Genomic DNA, 21,787 nt, shown 5'->3' with positions numbered 1-21,787 from the left:
TATATATATTCTTCAGACCCGGTGTAGCAGTAAGGCAGGGGACGTCACACACTTTCCGAACTATTTTCCAGTATAAAACAAACTTCACAACAGTCAACAATCATTAATGCACGTCACAAAAATAAAATGGCCGTAACTAGCAGATTCAGTGCAACTGCAAGGCTTATAAACGCTTGTGGCGCTTCCTGTGGACGTCTATGGAAGCTATGCTGCGCGCGCATCTGCTGTACAGCCTCCCAGAGAAATTACAGTTTATTTCAAGCTTGGGAAAATTATTTTAATTCAAGCTAAATTTTTACAGCTTGATGTAAACTGTGTAACAGGTTGATTTTTCAATCTTGAATTTTCAGCTGAACCTAAACTCGATATCCACCTTGAAATAAGCTGCATAACAGGTTGACTTTTCAATCTCGAATTTTCAAGTGAACCTGAACTCAATATCCACCTTGAAATAAGCTTGAGTGCTAGCTGGGAGAGAAGTAGCGACTGTGCTGACTAACTCAGAACAGCTGTTTTCCGTATGTAACTGGACTAGCAAATCCGCTTCACATCAACACGTAAACATGACAGCAACAAACGGTTACTGAAATTCGGTTTCGTCTTTCAGATGTGTCGCATGTAAATGCAGAGAGAGTTTCTGTAGCAGCGAACAGAATACTTAAACAGTCGCTTGAGCTGAAAACTCATTTTAGTGTAGCTAGAATCAGTAAGCGTTGTTATCCCGAAGAGATCTGATACCAAATGTATGCAGACCGTCGTAATTATTTCTTGTTTTTCTTAAGTTGATACTCTAGAGCGTTATAGCTAGTTCATACGGCAAACTAAAACTTTGATAGTGAAAATGAGGATCCCACGAAACTTCTAGATGATTTATTGCTGCTTATTAAATCTCTTATGTACAGTAATTGTGCTTCCAGATTAGATAGTATACAGAAAGAACTGAAAGATCGCTTAGATCCAAAACAGTACTTTGGCAATGAATTTGACTGAAGTGTCTCCTGAAATATTTCTTCAGAGAATATGGAGCGATATGCGTGAACGGGGTCTGTCTGGGCTAGTAAATCAACTACATCAGCGTCTTCCCGAGAACATTCAAGTTCAAGTACCATATTTTCACTTGACGAATGTCACAGGCCTGTAAAACGGTCTGTATATGGAATATCAAAACTGTTTACAGGGCGGTAAACATATATTAGCATCTGTTGAAAATTTACGCAGCGTAGTGGCATGAACTGAATGACAGTGTTAAATGTTGGGTAGACGTGCACTATTATAGAGACTCCAGAGGAGAAAAATCCTTTCCAGAAACTAGCCGATTTCGCGGTAAATGTTAATCACTCCCACATTCTAATGCAGATGTCGAATGTATGTTCAGTTTTGTAAATAATACGAAGTCAAAAAAAAAGTACAGGATGAAAGTGAGGACATTACATTACGTATTGTGTGTCAAATTTGCACTAAAAACGGAGAGCAACGATTGCTATTCATATGAAATGCCAAAAGAGCTGTCTCAAAGGATAAGGTACAATCATGCAACTCTCTATCATCAACTTAAGCTTGAGAATCAGCTTTAGTTCTTTTTTTTTTATTTATTTATTTATTCATCCGTGGAACAATAAATATTGTATGGATGTCGTCAGATTACAACACATGAGCACACATTTACATTTACAATTAAACAGGTTTCTCATATTTTGTGTAGTTTTTATAACCAGTCGTAGACATATTTATAATTACATAATATTTTGGTGATAATGTCATATGTTGCTAATAATCTACATCTATGTTAAATATTCTTTTACAGTATAAAAACTTTTACTTACTAAAAAGGTTTTAAGCTTTTGTCTGAAAGTGAGGGGCTCATTTATTTCTTTAATTTCTTGTGGTAATTTGTTGTACAGTTTTATCCCATTGTAAAATATACTTTTTTGCGTCTTTGCCTTGTTCTTTCTATCTAGATGGATGTGGTGACAAGCTCTTGTTTCATGGTCATGTATTAGGCTGTTTGTGTTGTACATGTTAAGATTTTTCTTAATGAACATTATGTTCTGAAAGATATACTCACAAGAAACAGTCAGAATTCCTAGCTTTCTAAATAATTCTAGACAGTGGGCCCTGTTGTTGCTATTTGTTATTATCCTTATGGCTCTTTTTTGTACTTTGAACACAGTTTGTATGTTACTGGCACTTGTTCCCCAAAACATGATCCCATAGCTGAGGACTGAGTGTAGATATCCGTAATATGTTATTTTAAGACAGGTATTATTGCATACCGGTGCAAGGATTCTAAGAGCATAGCATGCTGTGGATAATTTCTTTGCCAAAATGTTGACATGGTTTGTCCATTTCAGTTGGCTGTCTACATTCGTCCCTAAGAATTTGGTACTTGTTACACATTCTAATTCATTATTATTAACTTTTATTCTAGTGGCATTGTGTTTTTTGTTCAATTGGAAGTTAATATAGTTAGTTTTCTTTACATTTAGGGTTACTTTATTTTTTAATGACCAGTTACGGGCATCATTGAGAGCCTCGTTTGCTCTTTCTGACAGTTGTGTTGGATTTTCACCTGTTATTACTATGTTGCTATCATCAGCAAAAAGTATTTTTTCGCCATGACTGATACTTTGTGGGAAGTCGTTAATGTATATAAGAAACAATATTGGGCCTAATACACTTCCCTGTGGGACGCCTATATTCACATTTTCTGGGTCAGACAGGTGTTTTATAAGGGAATTGTTTGAAACTTGTGATATCTCAACTCGTTGAACTCTGTTTTCCAAGTATGATTTGAACCACTTCTTTGTCACACCTCTTATTCCTATTTGCCCTAATTTATGAAGTAAGATTTTGTGGTCAACTGTATCAAAGGCCTTGGACAAGTCTAAAAAGATACCACTTACATTTTCACCTTTGTCCAGTGCTTCTAAAATTGCTTTAGTGAACTGTGCTATAGCATATTGTGTGCCTTTTCCGGGCCTAAAACCAAATTGGTCATTGGAGAGAAGATTATATTTATTCAGGTAATTTAGCAGTGTCTTTTTGACTAGTATTTCTATTATTTTAGAAATGATAGACAGTATAGAGATCGGCCTGTAGTTCTCTACATTTTCCACATCTCCGTTTTTAAGGATAGGTATAACTTTTGCTTGTTTTAGGTACTCCGGAAAGTATCCAGACTCGAAAGATTCATTAATTATGTCTGTTAATGGGCCCTTTATGGAGTCTATACAATCTTTAATTACGCAGACTGGAATTTCATCAAGTCCTACTGAAGTTTTATTTTTTAGTTGGTGTACTACTAGTGCCACTTCTCTTTCTGTAGTTGGCAAGAGCACCATTGAGTTTGTTGGCTGGTTCTGAGTAGGTAAATCATACGTATCTGGAAATTTCTGCTGTAATTTTTTTGCAATACTACTGAAATATGAGTTTACAAAATCAGCTAATTTTTTAGGGTTACCTACTGGTACATCTTTGTTTTTAATATGTGAATTGAGGTCCTTTTTAGCAGAGTTAGATGTTTCCTGTTTGACGATGTTCCAGGCTGCTTTGCTCTTGTTTTCAGCTTCAAGTAATATTTTGTTGTTTGAAAGTTTTTTTGCGGCTAGCAACACCTTTCTGTAAATTTTCCTGTACTTTTTGTAGGATTGCAGAACTTCTGGGTTAGATTGATTATTTTTTATGGAATTGAGATATCTAAGAGTTTCTGAGGATTTTTTGATACCTGTAGTCACCCACTGATTTCTCTTTGTAGTTTTAATTTGATAAAGAGTTTTGGGAAACATCTCTTCAAATCTGAGTTTAAAAATTGACATGAACTTGATAAATTTCTGATTTGTGTTGGTTTCTGCATAGACTTCCCTCCAATCTTCATATTCTAGCTGGGATTTAAACTGATGCAGGGCTGATTTGGAAAACATTCTTTTGTATGTACAAAGTTTAGGAGGAGTTTCTACATGAATGTTAGTTTTTAAGATCTGGCAGAGGTGGTCTGCTAGGCCCAGGTTTTGGACAACAATATGACATTTTTTACTATCAATATCTGTAGCTACATGATCTATAGATGAGGAGGATTCTTTTGTTATTCTAGTTGGACAATTAACAAGGGAGGATATTCCGTAACAGCTTAGAATATTCACATATATGTTGCTAGCCTTATCAGGCTTCATCATATTAATGTTTAAGTCACCACAGATAATTACATTTGCTTTTGGTCCAGAAACCCTATCTAAGCTTTGATTCAGTTTTGAGAAGAATATATCAATGTCTCCACTAGGAGAGCGGTACACACAAAATATGACTAATTTTTTTGCTATGCCAGGTCCTATTATTTCAACAGCGGAAAGTTCGAAATGTTTGTCCTCACCTAGATCTAAAAGATCATATCTTACTTTAAATGACATACCTTTTTTACATAGATACATGAACCTCCACCATTCATTGAGATTCTGCTATAGTAACATGCAAGGTCAAATGAGGCTAATGCAATGTGTTCAATTTGCTTCCCTTTGCACCAGTGTTCAGTGATACACAAAATTTGGCTATCAAATTTTTCCAATTCTACTTCTAGCTGTTGTGCTTTGTTCTTTATGGCTTGAATGTTTTGGTGAAACACTGTTAGGTATTTGTTTTCACTTATCTTGGTGGCACCTTTCCCTTTAGACCTGATGCTAAAAAATCCTTCAGATGAGCTGGTGGCATGGTTATTCTTCTGTTGATGACAGTGGAGGTGAGTCTGTTGCCGGTTTGACTTGGAAGTTGGTGTATCTGAGGGTATCTGCCTTATGTTAGTCTTGTAACTGAGGCCGGGTACCAAAAATCCTGCAGAGTTGAAAGTTTCCTGGTTCTTGTGCTTCTTCTGTTTGCTTCAGTTACTGATGATGATGGTGAAGCTGGTGAAAAGTCTTTCACTGTTGAAGACTGAGGAGCGGCCAATACTGATGAAAGGTCATTGGCTGTTGGCACATCAGGCGTTTTTTTTCTTGTTAATGATGCAGTTGCGTAGTATGTAGCTGCTTCTGCTGAAGCTGCTTTGGAAACTTCTGTCCTAGTTGACTCATTTATCTCAGCTGTTTGTGACGAAAGTGGATATTCTAGTGCTGGACCTGTTGTCAGTGATTCAGTTTCATTTTCTTGTTGGAAATTTTCAGTTGCTGTGTTTGGTGGTGGAAGTGGTATGGTCGTGCTATTCTTGTCCTTAACTGCCTTCACTGCATTAAGGATTTCTCGACTAATGAATGATTTTCCGAGTTTATTTCTGTGAAGCCCATGCCTTGTAAAATGACTTCTCTCTGTGGATGGTACGTCCACATATGTGGCATTTGGGAGGCTTCGGCAGATTTTCTCAAATTTCCTATTAGTAACTGTGATTTCTTTGTTGACACAGGATTCTTCTATAAGATCATGTCTTTGTGGGATACTGGCAATGAAGAAGTTAACATCTGTAATTTTCTGTAATGTACTTCTTAGAGTTCTTGTGGCGAGTTTGCCCTCGTTCCTATAAACATCATTAGCACCTCCTATTATTAGACAGTTGCTTCCAAGCTTCAAAGAATGTTCACAGTCTTTTAAAACTTCGCGCAAGGGGGCCCCCGGTTTCGTTATTCCACTAACCTTGAATATAGTTTGCATGTTACACAAAATGTCGGCTAAGCCCTTTCCATGACTGTCTGAAAGTATGAAAATATCTTCTTTTTTCTTCTTACCTGTATTGGTAGATATCTTGTTTGCACGATAAGTATGTTCCATGTATTTTATGGTATTTCCTTTCTTGTTATTACAGGACTTCGTAGGCCTACTGAAATGATTTGTGGTCGCTGCATTTGATGAAAATACTTCCTTTCTTTGGCTCTTTTCACATATTTCATATTCATCACACGTTAAAAATTCAAACTTATTTGCTTGTGGGAGACGAAAGTTGTTTCCGTTACGATTAACACGACAAAACTTTTTAGGCCTAATAAAGTTACCGTTTTGTTCGTTTACAACCGTTTCACTACCCTTTGAATGGTCTATCACTTCTTCCAGCTTCTGTACACTATCTATCACTGATTCAAGCTTCTCTACATATAGTTTAGCTAACACTTGAGCACGAGGTGGTGACAGCAGAGGATAACACGATTAAACGAGAAACCTGTGTTTAATTTTAAGTCAGTGTTACTATTTTAGTACTTCTTAACTAAAACTTATTAAAATCTGTATTTGTGTATTACACATTCATTTGCACGTTTTGTAACGTATTTGAGCGATAACTTTTTCCTATGTTTATTATATGCACGGTAACGTTATTTATTGATGTCAAAAATGTAGCGGCTTTCTAGAGATGTTTTTATGTTGAAACTGGTGACAATTAGAGCTCTCAAGTTGGTCACCCTGTTCAGGTTTTGTGTACCGTAATACTTTTGCAAGAGAGCTACGTTGGACAAATTGGTTAGGTGAAGTTACAGTGAAATCAGACCTTTAGCTGCTTGCAGTCGCTGATTAATACCAACCGGGACAGTTGAAAAAATATGTGCCCCGACCGGGAATCGAACCCGGGACCTCCTGCTTCAATTGGTTAGGTTTCATAACTTTGGAAACGGAAGAAACTCTTTGTGGAAGAAGGAAATATTTTATAATAAAATTTTCGCGTAGGGAATTGCTGTGTTCATGTATATTTAAATAATTACAGCGCATGCGTTCATTCTCCCAAATTCTGTAGTATGGTGGTGAAGTTGATTTCAGCTTGTGGAGCGTAGGTATCTCCATCTGAAATATGTTACGTCAATTAATCAAGGACTTTCACCTCTGTCATTTATAAGATAAAAAAGATTACAATGATACTCAAAGTTTGACTTGGGATCCATAGTACAATGAGGAGCACTTTTTGATGGGATGACTGGTAGTGAGGTATGTGTGTTAATCGTCTGCTACCGTTTGTTGTTGTTGAAGGAAGTAAATTATCGATATTAATAGCAGAAATTTGACGTGTGTGCATTGCTTGTTGTTACTCGTGCGATTGGCAAAATTTAACTGAAGGCTTAGTGGCGGGAAGACGAGGTACGTTTTAAAAAGGCTCTCGGGATTCAATTCACATCGGACTTGAGTATGTTGCCCTATTGCATGCGAAGGTTTTGTAGTACCGTTAATGTTTATGTAGCTGTCAGTGATCGCAGTGGGGTTTTTTCATAAACTGTCAAATTACATTTTGGCAAGGATATACGAAAGGATGAGTTGTTTATATACCAAGAACTGGTCATATTTGAAGAAAAAATTTGTAATCCGAGCTTGCAAAATAAAATTATCTTCCCTTTGACACTAACTAATTACTATATGTGACTTTTGTTTCCTTCCACCATTTGTTGTCTGTGCCTGTTCACATAAAGCCAAAGCATATTTGGAAAGTCCACAGGATAGAATCCTCAGTGAGTACACAAAAAATTAGCCTTGTTGCGTGTCTCTAAAGGCAGTTTTAATGGCTATCACAAACTGAAAATACTTGCTCGTACCTGAACTGTAAGTTTATCTGACCCTGTGTAATCTCCTGCCTTCAGTTCGTTTTCCAAAAACTTCTTGCTTTAAATGTTGTCTTTTTAGTTCTAATAATACATTCGTGGCACTACAGCTACTGAACATGAAACTTTGTTCATCAGTAACTTTCATGTTGGAGAGTTATTTGTGTTGATACATTAAACGTTTTTGAACTAAGTGCAAAGCAAATGTATAAATAAAGTGTTGCCAATTCTTAAACAGCTTTAGTCATTTTCTTTTTCCTATGTTTATTCCACTCTGCCTTTCAAAAATCACAACATCCCATATGCTTTATAGTTGCCAGTAATTGTTCATTTGAAGGATTGTTGACGGTCTTTGAAAATTGCCGATTTGCTTCCAGAAATTAAGACTACAGTCAAGTAGAAGAATAATGTATACGAAATTGAGTGTAATACCTTAGAGATGATGCACTGACAGTGATTTTTATGCGTTTTTTTTTTTTGTTAAGTTTGAAAACACCTCAGTATTGTGGTACTTGACCTGAGGTACCGAATTTGAATCCTGTTGCAGGAAGAAATTTTAGTTTAAATATTATGCTGAAGGGAGGAGAGCTGCCGTTTCAAAGTTCCTAATCAACAGATGATTTACTTAAGTCCTGGCTCAAACCAAATCCTCTACAGTCTCTTGTGGAATCAAAAGTTATACCTGATCCATTGTGCTGTTTGAGAACAAAAGAGCCATAATATCAATAACAACTACCACAACAGCAATTAGTTTTGTGGTCTGTGAGCATGCCCCCACTGTATCCAGTTTTTTGCAGTCACTTTTCAGGCTATTGTATTTACAACTATTATATTGGTTGTCGGGACCTGAGCCTTCTTTTGTTCTTTTCATCTCTTCCCATCCACATATATTTAAAATTGTCATGCTTTCTGAGTACATGCTCATTCCAATTTTTTATCCTCTTTAAATACGACCAGTAGTTGCTTTTCTTCTCCCACTCTCCTCGGTGTTCTCAGCACCTTGTCATTTATCACTGTCCACCAGTTTGGCTTTTTTTTCCACACCAAATCCACATTTCAGAAACCTCAAACTGCTTCATATCTTCTTTCCTATTCATGTAAGTTTTGGCTCTATATTGTTGGACACTCCAGAGAACACTTCATTAATAATTTCCTTAATTTTGTTTACACACAGCGCAGAAAATACCTTTGGATAATACCAATTTTGCTATTGCTATTTCTGATTTAATGTCTGTTGTTCCACCAGTTGATTTAGTCTCCATTTAACATTATTTTTATCCTTTCATCTTCTCTTGTTACGTTAATTTTCTAATTGCTAGTTTTTATCCTTTTCAACTTTTTTGGCCACCTCCACCACTTGTTGGAGCTTGTAGCCACTCCGGATTAGAAGAACCGTATTGTCTGTGAATCTTGAGCATTAACTACATTTTTTGGGCTCTGAGTTTTACTCTCTTGATCGTTAAAAAACATTTAAAAAATGTTTCAGTGTATGTTGAAGAGTGTAGATGATAGACAAAAACTTTGGCTCTACATAATGAAGAGTGTGAGGTCATCACATGAGCGATAAAAGGAATCTGTTAAACTTCGGTTACAAAATAAATCAGTCAAATCTAAAGGCCATAAATTAAACTACATACCTAGGAATTACAATTATGAACAACTTAAATTGGAAAGAACACACAGAAAATCTGGGGAAAGCAAACCAAAAATTGCGTTTTTTCGACAGAACACTTAGAAAATGTTACTGATGTACTAAAGAGACGGCCTACACTACGCTTGTCTGTCCTCTTTTGGAGTATTGCTGGGCAGTCTGGGATCCTTACCAGATAGGATTAACGGAGTACATTGAGAAGGTTCAAAGAAGAGCAGCACATTTTGCATTATCATCAAATCGAGGGGAGTGTGTCGCTGACACAATACAGGATTTGGGGTGGACCGTTAAAACAAAGACATTTTTTGCTGTGGCTGAGTCTTCTCACAAAATTTCAATCACCATCTTTCTCTTCCGACGCTGTTCAAGACTGGAATAATAGAGAATTATTGTGAAGGTAGTTCAATGAACCCTCTGCCAGGCACTTACGTACAATTTGCAGAGTATCCATGCAGATGTAGATGTACATCTTTCCCTGATTCTATCCAGTTAATATTCTTTTCTTTCAGTTTTACTGAAGCTTTTTGGTTCATTTACGAGTTTATAAGTCAAGTCAGTTTTCTTTCAATGCATTCATAAGATTTTTCCCAGTTCGTGCTGTTGAAAGCTTCGTCAAATGTAGATACACATTCTTTTTCTTCTCAGTAAATCTCTCTCCTAGACTGCTTAAAAGCCCTATTGCGTCCCTTGTCCCACCATTTCTTTTAAATCAAAATCTGCCTTCAGATGTTCCTTCCATTTTAATTTTCAGCGTGTATTTGTGGTTCTTAAACATCATCAGCATGAGAAATGAACCTGGTGGTTCAGTGTGCACTACTGCTACCATTCTTTGTTGCAGTTAAAACAACCTTTACTTACTCTACTAAGATGATGACCCCATGTCCTCCTCATCCACATCATTCAAAGACTCGAGTTGAAGCTTTGTACTTTGTATCATAAAGCTGTTGCAAGTCCCATTCTTGTAGGACTCTCTCACAAACATTGTGCATTATTATTATTATTATCATCATTATTAATATTTTTTGCTAAATTCTCACATCTGTGTTTGTATCATATTGTATATCTCAATCTTTAATACAGGATATCATAACGTATCTTCCTTTAAAGTACCTCAATTTCCTTCCATTCCACTTCATGCCACTTCTTTCCTGGCATGTTCAACTCATCTCTGCAATTCATTATCTAGTCTTCTGCTCATCCTCTTTGGTATTCCTTTTCTTGTCTGAATTTTCTTCTCCTGTCCATTGTATAAATCACTTCTTGTGTTTTTTGCTCATTTTCCATTCACATATCTTATAAATTTCTTTTTTATTTGTGCTGTTCCTTCCTTAACCCTACTTGGGCTGTTCTTTGACAATGTCATGTATGTATGCTTGCCTGCTTAGAGCACTGATCACTTCATTCGAGATATATCAGTATATATTTTATTTCCCTTGCCTAATTCTGTCTATATCAAACGTCCTTATTGTTGTAATCCTTTTCATTTTCTTTAGTTTTGTTTTTTATTTTGGCTTTTCATAAACTGTGATTACTGTTAGTATTCTTTGCCCTGGTAATGTGTGCACTTTCTGAATTCCATTTATATACCATTGATCCATCTGTATGAAGTTAAGCATTTTAGGCGATGCTACAACACAGACTGTTAACGAAAATACAAGCACATGGAATAGGTTCCCAGATATGTGTGTCTCAAGACTTCTTAAGTGACAGAACCCAGTATGTTGTCATTGATGGCGAGTGTCCATCAGAGACAAGGATATCATCAGGAATGTCCCAGGGAACTGTGATAGGACCACTATTATTTTCCAGCTACAGTAATGATTTAGCAGACAGGATGAGCAGCAATTTGTGGCTGTTTGCTGATGATGCTGTGGTGTTTTTGATGATATCATCGTTCACTGTCTTTCAGAGGATACAAGAAGACTTGGACAAAATATCTAGTTGGTGTGATCAGTGGCAGCTAGCTGTAAATGTAGAAAAATGTAATTTATTACAGATGAGTAGGTAAAAATACTCATAATGTTAAGAATATAGCATTATTAGTGTGTTGCTTGACATGGTCACATCAATCAAATATCTAGGTGTAACATTGCAGAACAGTATGAAATGGAATGAGCGCGTAGGGATTGTTGTAGGGAAGGTGAATAACTGAATTCAGTTTTTTGGGAGAATTTTAGGAAAGTGTGGTTCATTTGTGAAGAAGACTGCATATGGGACACTATAGCCTGATTAAATTTACTTGATAGTTGGCACTTCACGCATTGGATTTGGTTTCCTCCAATTGGATTGCTTAACGTCATGCTGAACCGTTCGCCATTGCCAAACTGCCACAACAGTCGGTCAGTTCACTTTCTGTTCCTTGTCAGACATTCTTTCTTGGTGTGTTTGAATCTGAAACCATGGATCTGGCACTTTTATTTTGTATTTCATCATACATGATAACTACATCACACACACACACACACACACACTATATAATGATGCTAATGAAATACACACATTTCATACACAGCATTAACTAAACACCACTGGATACTTTGGCAGAAGACGTGACTCAGCATCACATGTGTGGTATCATCATAGAGATCAGCTTACATTAGATAAGTTTCGTATGACACTGTGTGAAACTAAGTTTTTGAAGGCTGCAATTCATAATTGTGACCAGGTGATCACAGTAAAAAAATATAACAACTTGACTCAGTGATGTGCTTTAACGCAACGGTTAGTGTAATCACTTGTCATGCTTAAGGTCATAGATTCAAATCTCATAAAGTGTCATGATAATTTTTTAATTTCTAAATCTAATCAAAAGAGTTTGATTATCATTTTTATTCAATTAACTGGTTTAAATGTAATTTTTTTTTTTTACTTCTAGTTCTTTTGCCACATCATTTTCGTAATCACATTGGCTTTTTTGTTTGCTCTTATTTTTCTACCTATCATTATCTTTTCATCTGGAATCTGCCTGTGTCGCCTATAATCTGTAACCAAGTGCCAGCGAGGACTGCTCGTCGGTTGGTAATGTGGCAGCTCATGTAGCCCTTGAGAGGACAGCTTTAGGTTAACAATGATAGCAAGAAATCACGGTTTGCTTTTAGCACTGAAACTGAAGTTTTTTCTGTCTTTGAGTGTTTGTAGAGGTTAGCTTTAATAGCCATGAACAAATCGATCTTGATTTTAGTTCTGCTGCAGACTGTTGACCACCACTTTCTTGGAGAGTGGATGGTTGTGGTTAGCTTAAGATATGTGTTTAAATTTAGGGCTACAAACAGCAGGTTAGTCATTGGTTGCCTAAAATCAGCTGTTGACAGAGCATCTCTCATTTCCAACATACATTGCTGCATCCACCTCCCACATTGCTCATCACACATTAACAGCATTTGTGAACTGACTTGCTGTGTTTTGTGCGTTATTTATAAACGGCAGCCAATGTGGCAACACTGTAGTGGCAAGTGACAGACAAAAACTATCAAGTAATTTTAAATGGAGTATAGTGTAATCCATTGTTGAGCACTGTTAGAGTGTTTGGGATACGCATTAAGTCAGATTAAAGGAGGACATTGAAGCATTTCAGAGGCAGGTTGCTAGATTTGTTACCAATAGATTCAAACAACACGCAGGTTTTATGGAGATGCTTTGGGAACTCAAATGGGTCACTTGATGGAAGGTGACATTCTTATCAAGAGGCACTATTGAGAAAATTTGGAGAACCGGCATTTAGGGCTGACTGCAGAACTTTTCTACTACTGCCAATGTGCATTGTGTGTGCAGACTCTGAAGATAAGATTAGAGAGATTAAGGCTCAAATTGAGGCATACAGTCATTTTTACCTTGCTCTATTTGCAAGTGGAACAGGAATGGAAATGACTGGTAGTGGCACAGGGTACTGTCTGCCATGCACCATACGGTGGTTTGCGAAGTATGAATGTAGGTGCTGATGTAGAATTTGATTTCTGAAGTTATCTCCAGGTGGCTTTCAAGTATATAATGTATTTTTATGATTTATGAACTAATACTAGATTTTTTTTCCCCCTGCAGAAATCAATCAGCCGCCCATCCATGTCCTTTCCTAAGACAACCGCATGTGTGCTATGGCTCCTGTACTCTCTTCTCCGACAGTAGCATTCAAATAATTCATCGCTACTGTGCAACAACTGCAAACTCCAAACTTCCTTCATAATTCTCTCTATAGTGGTATGTTTCCATAATTAGTTGGTGCATATTCTTGGATAATTAAAATATCCTTTTGTGTACTCATGTCACTCATATACCTTGTACCATAGATTTATTAAAACATTTCAGACATTACAAAATCAGCACTCTGTAATTCTCCACATTATCATTTCTCTTTTATGTCCTCATTCCAGGTTCTTTTCCATATCCCTGTATAGAATACTTCTGGCATATCAAGCAGTGCTCGAAAGTAAGCCACCAAAGTGCGTGCTCATCTGTATTTGAAAATTGAGCAGTATCTTGGAATGGGTGGATCACTTTACAATGGTGATCCACCAAGCTACCAATGAATCCATCCTGAAGTCTTCAGACTGTCTAAATAACCTGTGGCCTGGTAAAGTAAAGAATGCCACTCCTGCAGCCACGGTCAGGTGGTTGGCCCTGTGCACATTCGAATGCTAACCAACAGCAGAGAATCTGTTATCCAGATGGCATGGTTCGAATGACAGTGTATTAGTAATGAAGAGTAAATCAAGAATTCCTGAAATTATTGAACCAATTCACTACGTCAGATTAAGCCACCAGAACTATTTATGTAAAGCACATTTACCCTACCATGGAAGCAAATGTCTGCAGGCAACGAGGCCATTTGGGATCTGTGCAAAGCAGGAATATGAAGAGTACAAATTCTAATCCAGGGTTTGGTGTCACTTCTCCATAATATGTTTTTAATTTTAGAATTTTTACAAGATATTGAATCATCTCTTCTACATATGGGTCTAAATAGGGGACACTGCTGGATGTTCAATGGTTTTTCCCAAGAATGTCCTCCAAATTGATTCACCATGTGAATTAATTCTGTTTGTTTTGGTATTATGTAATATTTAAAGGACACTGAAGAAGGTGGGACATATCTGTCCTATCTGCTCTGACTGACTTAGTGCTCCTACCTCCATACAACACACATAATCAGCAAACAGATATGCCCAAAACAGCCGTGGTTACCTGCTCTGCTTACACAGGCTGAGGAATGAGCTTTCATTCTGCAGGATATCAGGTTACTTAGCAGATGTTGCAGCCTGTTAAGTGTGTACTCAAAACACATTGCTCCATGTGCCATTCTCCTGCTATTGAGGTACAGAGCTGTGTGCCAGTGGCTAGAAGTGATGGACAATAAGCTGTTGCTGTTAAAATCAACTACACAACAATGGCATACTTCCTGCCAACCACTGTGATGAGATGTTCCTTTTGTTTGACTACAGGCAGGGCATAATCCAATGACATGGCTTCCTGCTAGGGTTTTTTGAAGTAATGAGCCACTCGTATTTCTCAGAGTTATGTTTCTCTGATATTCTATAGCTTGATTAGGATTTTGAAACACACACACACACACACACACACACACACACACACACACACACACACACACACACACACACAGAGAGAGAGAGAGAGAGAGAGAGAGAGAGAGAGAGAGAGAGAGAGAGAGAGAGAGATTCACTTACCAAAGCCTTCGAACGTGAGAAGTGCACTACTTACCGAAGCATTTCAAGGACTATTTTTCTTTGAATCAAAGTGGCTTAACTTGTTGCAATACTTTAGTTGTAGAAAACAGAAGATCACTTTGACAAACACCACCAAAAGAATAAACTAAACTCAGAATGGAAGAATTTAACTGCATACATAATACTCTTCTAGTGATTTTAAAACAGTTTTCTAAAACTGCAGTGTTTGTTGGTGACACAGGCATACTAACAAAGTGCCCATATTCAGCCATACAAGAAGCAGTCCTAATGATAGCTGAACATGCTTGTAACTGGTTTACAAAGAACAATTTGTCTTAGTCCCACAAAGACTATTGTTGTAAAATTTCGAACAAATAGAAATTACCAGCTGGAATAGACACAAACCATCATATACTAAGTGAAGCACTAAGTGTGACTTTCCTTGGGACCCAGCTAATAAGGCATCAACACACAGAAAAATTGATCAAGAAGCCCAGGACCAGTGTATGTTGCACTTAGTCTCTCTCATTACATTGATTTTAAACCAGGGTATTGGCTTCTTACAGTTTTGTCATAATTAGTGTATTTCTTTTAATTTTACTGTGTTAAACTGAACTTGAGTTATGTCTGCTCATTCCACATCTCTGAAGGTTCTCTTTCATGCAGCTGTCTGTGATATTGCCGCATACTGTGCATCATGTTCATCGGTATAGTGGCCTAGCAGTTATAGTCACTGGCTAGTGGTATGTAGGTCACCAGTTCGAGTCCCACTCCTGCAGTTATATTTGATTTCTCGAAGGTTCTGGGACCTTCTTATTTATCAAATATTGTAGGTCACTGGAAAATTCCCTATATTTATAAATAAGAGCACTCACCACTGAAGCAGCAAGTGTGCTCCCTAAATGTCTCCTCAGGGTGAAGTATTAGTTCTTGTTGACAGCCCTTCTCTTATTACGGGTCCTATGTCACACTGTTTGTTGAAGACACCAGATATCATACACATCGACATCACCATGGCTCCAATAAGACTATATGAAAGCTGAGTCCTTCATGATCAGGACCCAAATACAAACAATACATTCCGCCTGCATTCCCCATTGTCAGAGCAGCACTGAATACTAAAACATTGGTGAATGAGTTGCACATTAGGCTCCCACCAGTATTTTCATTAGATGCTGGTCAGGATCTGATGAAATAGCTTAAAAGAATTTGACAGTACTGCTAAATACAACGGGTGGTTACCTACTTTTACTTGGGTGGTACAACCCAGTAATGGTTTGTATACAGTGAGGAAGAGCTCGGGAGCTGGAACAACTGTCAAAAAAGAATAGGAAAGGCAAGTCATGGCATAACATAAATTTGAGACATGATGAAGAGAGTGAATAGTGACCTGCTGAGGACTGTAATGAAGAAGTTAACATTGAACCACATGGATATAAACAGGACTGTGCAACACAGATAGGCCTTAAACAACAAAGTATTACACTGTGGAAAGAGATTGAACAAAAAGTGATTGTGAACAGTAAAAACCTGCCAAACTCAAGGAAACAAATTGGGACATTGATGTCTCCCATACAAAAAATGATCAAGGGCACTAGTTCAAAAGAAAGCATAGCAGTCCACAATAGTATTTTTGAAACATGTGAACTTCCCTCAACAAGCGCAGCTTAATTTGATCTGTTTACAGATAGTCAAGGACAAGGAATAGCCACCGAATTAAGTAATAGATGTATTTACAAAATCAACACCATTGTGAAACCAGGTGCCAATTTCAAAGCTGTGACTGCAATAAGCCATGAAAAAGTATTGGAATTGAGCACAAATGACTTCTGTTTTCCTCACTGGAACATACGGAAAAGGAACTCACGATTTCTCCTAAGCGAAGATTGCTTGAGTTCATAAAACACAAATGTGATCGTTTTTTCAGTTGCATATCACCATGACCTACCAGACTGGTCCTGTGTAAATGAAGTGGTACAAAAAGCAACAAAGACATTCAAAATATCTGCAGAGGGTTTAAAAATGCAACATTCATGGATGTAAGTGAACTTGGAAGAAGATTCCACCCAAATCATGGCCTCCATCTCAACAGAGTGGGAAAGAAATTCATTATTTGCAAGATTTTAGAAATAGTAGGTCAAAAACTACACCTTAAGCAGGATATCTCGGTAGCCATACCTCTCAACAACAAATGTGTTGTGTCTAATTCTGTAAATAAGAAGTTTATGGTAACAGAAGTGACATCTCTCAAGACTGGAAGTGGACCATTTATCTCTGTGCCAGATGAGACCGAAAACCATCAAATGCAAGCAGCCAATGAGCCTGAGCAATCTAAGAAAATCTGCGGAAATGATGGGGTGCAAGAAACCAACAACAGCACCACTAGAGGGGCAGCCACATGGATGAACATCTCAGGAGCAGAAAGCATTTCGAAGTCAAGACAGTTGTTGTATGTATCTATTGCTCTCCAAATGGGAACTTCGAGGTATTTATCAATAAACTTGAAACATTACTAAATAGAATACATGTAGGCAAGAAATCAATAGTACCCTGTGGGGATTTCAATATTGACTTTTTTGCAACAAGCAGGAGAAAAAAACTGTTGCTCAACCTAACAGATACATTCAATTTAAAACAAACAGTTAGAGCCCCAACAAGAATTACAAAAACTTCATCCACTACTGTGGACCAAATATTTGTTAACACACCCTATACTGCAAAATGTGTAAACACAAATTATAGTGATCTTGAAGCTCAAGTGGTAAAGTCATCCTACTACTCCTCTTACTGTCGAACAAGTGACACAAAAAGGCAGGTAGAATGAAAGATAGTTAATGATCCTTTTTGACTGACTGACTGACTGACTGATTTACTCAGGAAGACAACAATGGTCATAGCCCATCGTTGTCCACACCGAAACTGAGTTCATTGTGCAATTTGTATTCCTGTAATTCTAGAAAATACAGCCAGTACTTTTAAAGAGTAGTAGGAATTCTTTCATAATTATTTATTAGAGACAGTTCCTTCAGGAATTAATGACCTGAATATACTGTCTTTTGGCCTCCAACACTTCTCACTGGAAAATTAAATGTGGTGCAGTTTCATTACTCTCATGGCATAGCCTGCACTTATTGACTTTTGTCTGTAGCTATTGTGTGTGTCCAGGTTCTGTTTATATAGAGGCTTTCTTTTTTCTATTAAATCTGTTGTCATGTTTATAAATTTCAGTGGACTCCTGTAACGGAGAGATGAAGTAGCTCTGCTCCACAGTGAGAACCTGCATGTCAGCAAATTTTATTACATGGTCGGTCTCTGTGTGTGCTTCACCACTGCCAATTTCTCCACCTGCTCCAAACTGCAGTACCGTACGTTCACTGATCCTGGTACTGATGGATCACGTAGTCATTCTAATACAGACTTTTCCACAAGTACATGATATCCAGTATAGACCTGTCACTGCAAGTGGATCTCTTTCGATCTTTGCTGATCTAAGACACACTCTGATTATCTTCATAAGCTTGTATGTAGCCTGCAAGCTATATTTATATAATAATATGGTTGATTCCATCCATCAACCTGGGGATGTATGGCAGAAAGGCCATACCCAACCTTTCTTCTTCTGGCATGTTATTCCTCCATGATGTTTCATGAAACTTCTTATATAAGTGGTGGAGTACACATTCCAGGTGTTGCATATTGCATAAGAGGTGCTATGGCTCACATGCACATCTTTCACTTGTTATGAACATATTTATCATACCTGTTTTCTTTCTTGGCTGGTGGTTTGAAAGTCCTTGCAGGTATCAGTCCATGTGTGTCAGCTTTTGATGTATGCTATTGCTTAGGTTCTCACCACTCCTCATTACTAGATCATCTATAAAAGGTAGTTGTTACCGCTTTTCTACCGCCATACTAGATTTAATGTTGGCATGCAAACAGTTCAGACGTCTTAAGAAGTTACCAAGTTGTTCCTCAACATGGATCCACATGATGTGCCTGTACCACACCTTAGGCTTACAAGATGTCAAGTCCAGTGTCTGTCTTTTGAAATTCTCCATGAAGAAATTGCAACCATAGGACAAAGTGGACTGCCCATGATAACACCCTTCAGCTGCTCAGAGCAATCACCATTCCACATCAAGTAGCTCATGGTAAGATATGCATGAAACAGCCTGGTGAAATCCTGTAGGAAAAATGGAATTGATATGCTACAGAGAGCCACTGAGTGCCACTATGGTAAAGAACGTAACAGCAGAAAAGCTGACTAGCATCTCGTCAGGTCCACATTTCTGTTTCTTCATTTCTCAATGAAATATCCCAAGTTCTTTGTGTTTGTGCCAGTCTTTCCAATGTGTGGCTGAAGCAGGGGACAAAAGTTTCACCAGTTTATATGTCAATGAGCTAGGAGTGCTTACGATGTGTGAGACCATCCATGTAATAAAATTTTCTGACATACAAGCCCTTGCTCTGGAGAAGCACCACTAACATTTGTTCAAGGAAGCCACTGAAGTTCTTAAACATGACAATAGTTTTAATAAGACAGAAGTAAACCTCAAGATATGCAGGCCCTGGATTCCTTTGCTCCAATAAACAATTGTCATAAGTAATGCTGGAGGAGCTACAGCAATAATGAGCAGGAAAACATCCACTGAGACGTTAACATTGAGAGTACACACACTACCTGACAAAGTGAAGCACCCAGAAGAAATGGTCAGAGGTCAATATTCCTTCACACACATACACTCCATTAACTAGTATGTAAATGATTAGAGATTCATTTCTCAGTGACAGGTAGAATGGCCACTGGAGAGCTTCAGTGTTCATCTTTGGCATTGTTACATGTCCTGATAGGTATGCAAATGCCAACAGCATCAGATGTTCAGTGATCACTACGAAGGACACAGAGATGGCACATATTCAATTGAGACAGTGTTATTGGCACCAGACAGGTGTTGGAGGCCTCATTTTATTTTGCCATCTAATTGATTCGTGCCGTATCCAGATTCATAAGGATTTGGATATGACAGTAGCCCAGAGGGAGTGTGAGGGCAAGCATACTTTCATTACGGTTCCAGTTGACCATATCTGACCACCATAAGAAAGGATCAACTTATTTTGCACCCAACACACTGTAACACCCTTTACATCAGGGTGGGCTATCTTAAAACAAGTAATGGACTCCCTGTACAGTCTATATTAACTTGCACCATTGGTCAGAGACTAGCAGTAGCTGGAATGATTAGGCTGCCATTGACACAACACACTGCATTTTGAGTGGTGCTATGATACAGAAGCATGGACTACTGATGAATGGCACTGGATTGTGTTCAGTGATGGATCATGGTTCTCCACTACATCAGATGACCCTCATCAGAGAGTATGGTGCCGACCTGGGGAGAGGCCCCATTCTTCCAGTGTTCCATAGAGGCACAGTGGTGTTATCCTTGGTGACTATTGGGTATGAGCTCAGGTCAGAGTTGGTAGTTATTGAACAAACTTTGATGGCACATCATTATATCACAGACATCCTGCACCCTCCTGTGTTACCTCTCATCTGGCGGCATCATAGTACCATTTTTTTATCTGGAAAGTGCACATCCACACTTGGCATACAGCCCTATGAACTGTCCGCATGATGTTATGGTACTCCTGTGGCCAGCAAGATCCTCAGATCTGTCACCAATATCACATGTGTAGGACCAGCTTGAACATCAGTTCTGTCCCAGTATCAAGGATATCTAGGAGCAGTTACAATAGTTGTGGACTAGTTTGCCTCAAGAGATGATACAATGGTTTTATGACACCCTTCCTATCTGAATTAATGTATGCATCCAGGCCAGAGGGGTACAAAGTTCTTGGTGTATCTAATTTGATTTTGTAATCACTGAAGTAACATCACATACCCTCTCAACCCATGAAGTTTCATTTCATTTCTTCCTCCCCTTCTGTGCACATCATCCTGAGCTCCAATCTGCTACCAACAATGGAGGCCAAATTTTTAAAAATGTCAGTCAGCCACTCATGCTGGCAAAATGTCAGAAACAGATGTCTCTGTGAAAGTGACTACATATGTGGACACCACTTAAGGATGAAAGGTGCAGCATGCTGCTTATTCATTGTAAAGAACCTTTTGCTGAAACCTGCACTGATAAATGTACATTCACTAGATGTGGGCGTGTGAAGACTACAATATACCCACTAAAAAGATTACCTTGCAATACAGAATCAGCCACCAGCAGTGATGGGAGAGAAGCTTGCAGCTACAGAGAATAACCATACAGAAGCTGCACATTTCAACATTGTCAGATTCCAAGTTGAAGCTATGTGACACACACTTGAAACTCTTAAGAGTTGACAGCACAAAGATGATTGTTTATGGCCACAATTGCAGGAGAAGGAAACCAACCTGAAAAGAAAGAAAATGGCATTATAGCACTGCATCTCAGTTTTGGTGATGCATTTTTCAAGCATGCTATAATTTGTTGATTACTTTCATGATATTCATGTGGTTTGAAGAGGATTGCTGATTGCTGTGAAAAATAAAAACTGGTAATCTGCCCAATAACTGTGATTTTGTTGGCTGAACATGGATTTCTGAAATGAAATGAAATATTGGTAAACATATCTATCAGGACATAATTTTGCGCTTTAAGAGAATAATTGATTTCTGCTGTTCATGACTTATTTCACTAAAACCTAATAAAAATCAAATATTGTGCACAATAAAATGGTAATATATAGCTTACTCTTACTGCATCTCAATGAGATTGTATGAAACATAATAAAGCTTGCTGTTGTTTCAATTATTAAAATTAACCTTACATGACATATTCTACTTCTAAATACGTACACCTCAAACTATTGTGAAGTACATGGTAGAGGCTACTTAGCATGGTACACATGTTAGTTTCTTCCCATTACAGTCACTGCACAGAAAGAGTAACTGCTTAAATGTAGTGCATCTG

At 37.9% G+C, this 21,787-nt stretch overlaps 1 protein-coding gene across 7 annotated transcripts in view; it reads left to right on the top strand.

Annotated features, from left to right (window-relative positions):
* The window catches only part of LOC126457084 (alpha-methylacyl-CoA racemase), a 165,506-nt gene that overhangs the window by 49,464 nt on the left and 94,255 nt on the right, over positions 1–21,787 (top strand). Inside the window, exon 1 of one of the 7 annotated variants that reach the window (XM_050093101.1) lies at positions 6,414–6,434. The exons of 2 other annotated variants lie outside the window; for them this stretch is intronic. Coding sequence is in view for 1 of the 5 variants with exons in the window: in XM_050093097.1 (XP_049949054.1) it covers positions 6,702–6,733 (32 nt within the window). In the remaining 4 variants the exon portion in view is untranslated. 4 more of the 7 variants (XM_050093097.1, XM_050093098.1, XM_050093099.1 and 1 more) reach the window with 4 other exon arrangements.

The sequence above is a fragment of the Schistocerca serialis genome, chromosome 2 (genome assembly GCF_023864345.2).
Source record: "Schistocerca serialis cubense isolate TAMUIC-IGC-003099 chromosome 2, iqSchSeri2.2, whole genome shotgun sequence".
Classification (NCBI taxonomy): Eukaryota; Metazoa; Arthropoda; class Insecta; order Orthoptera; family Acrididae; genus Schistocerca; species Schistocerca serialis.
The sequence above is the reverse complement of the archived record's forward strand: the minus strand, read 5'-3'. Positions and strand labels throughout refer to the sequence as shown.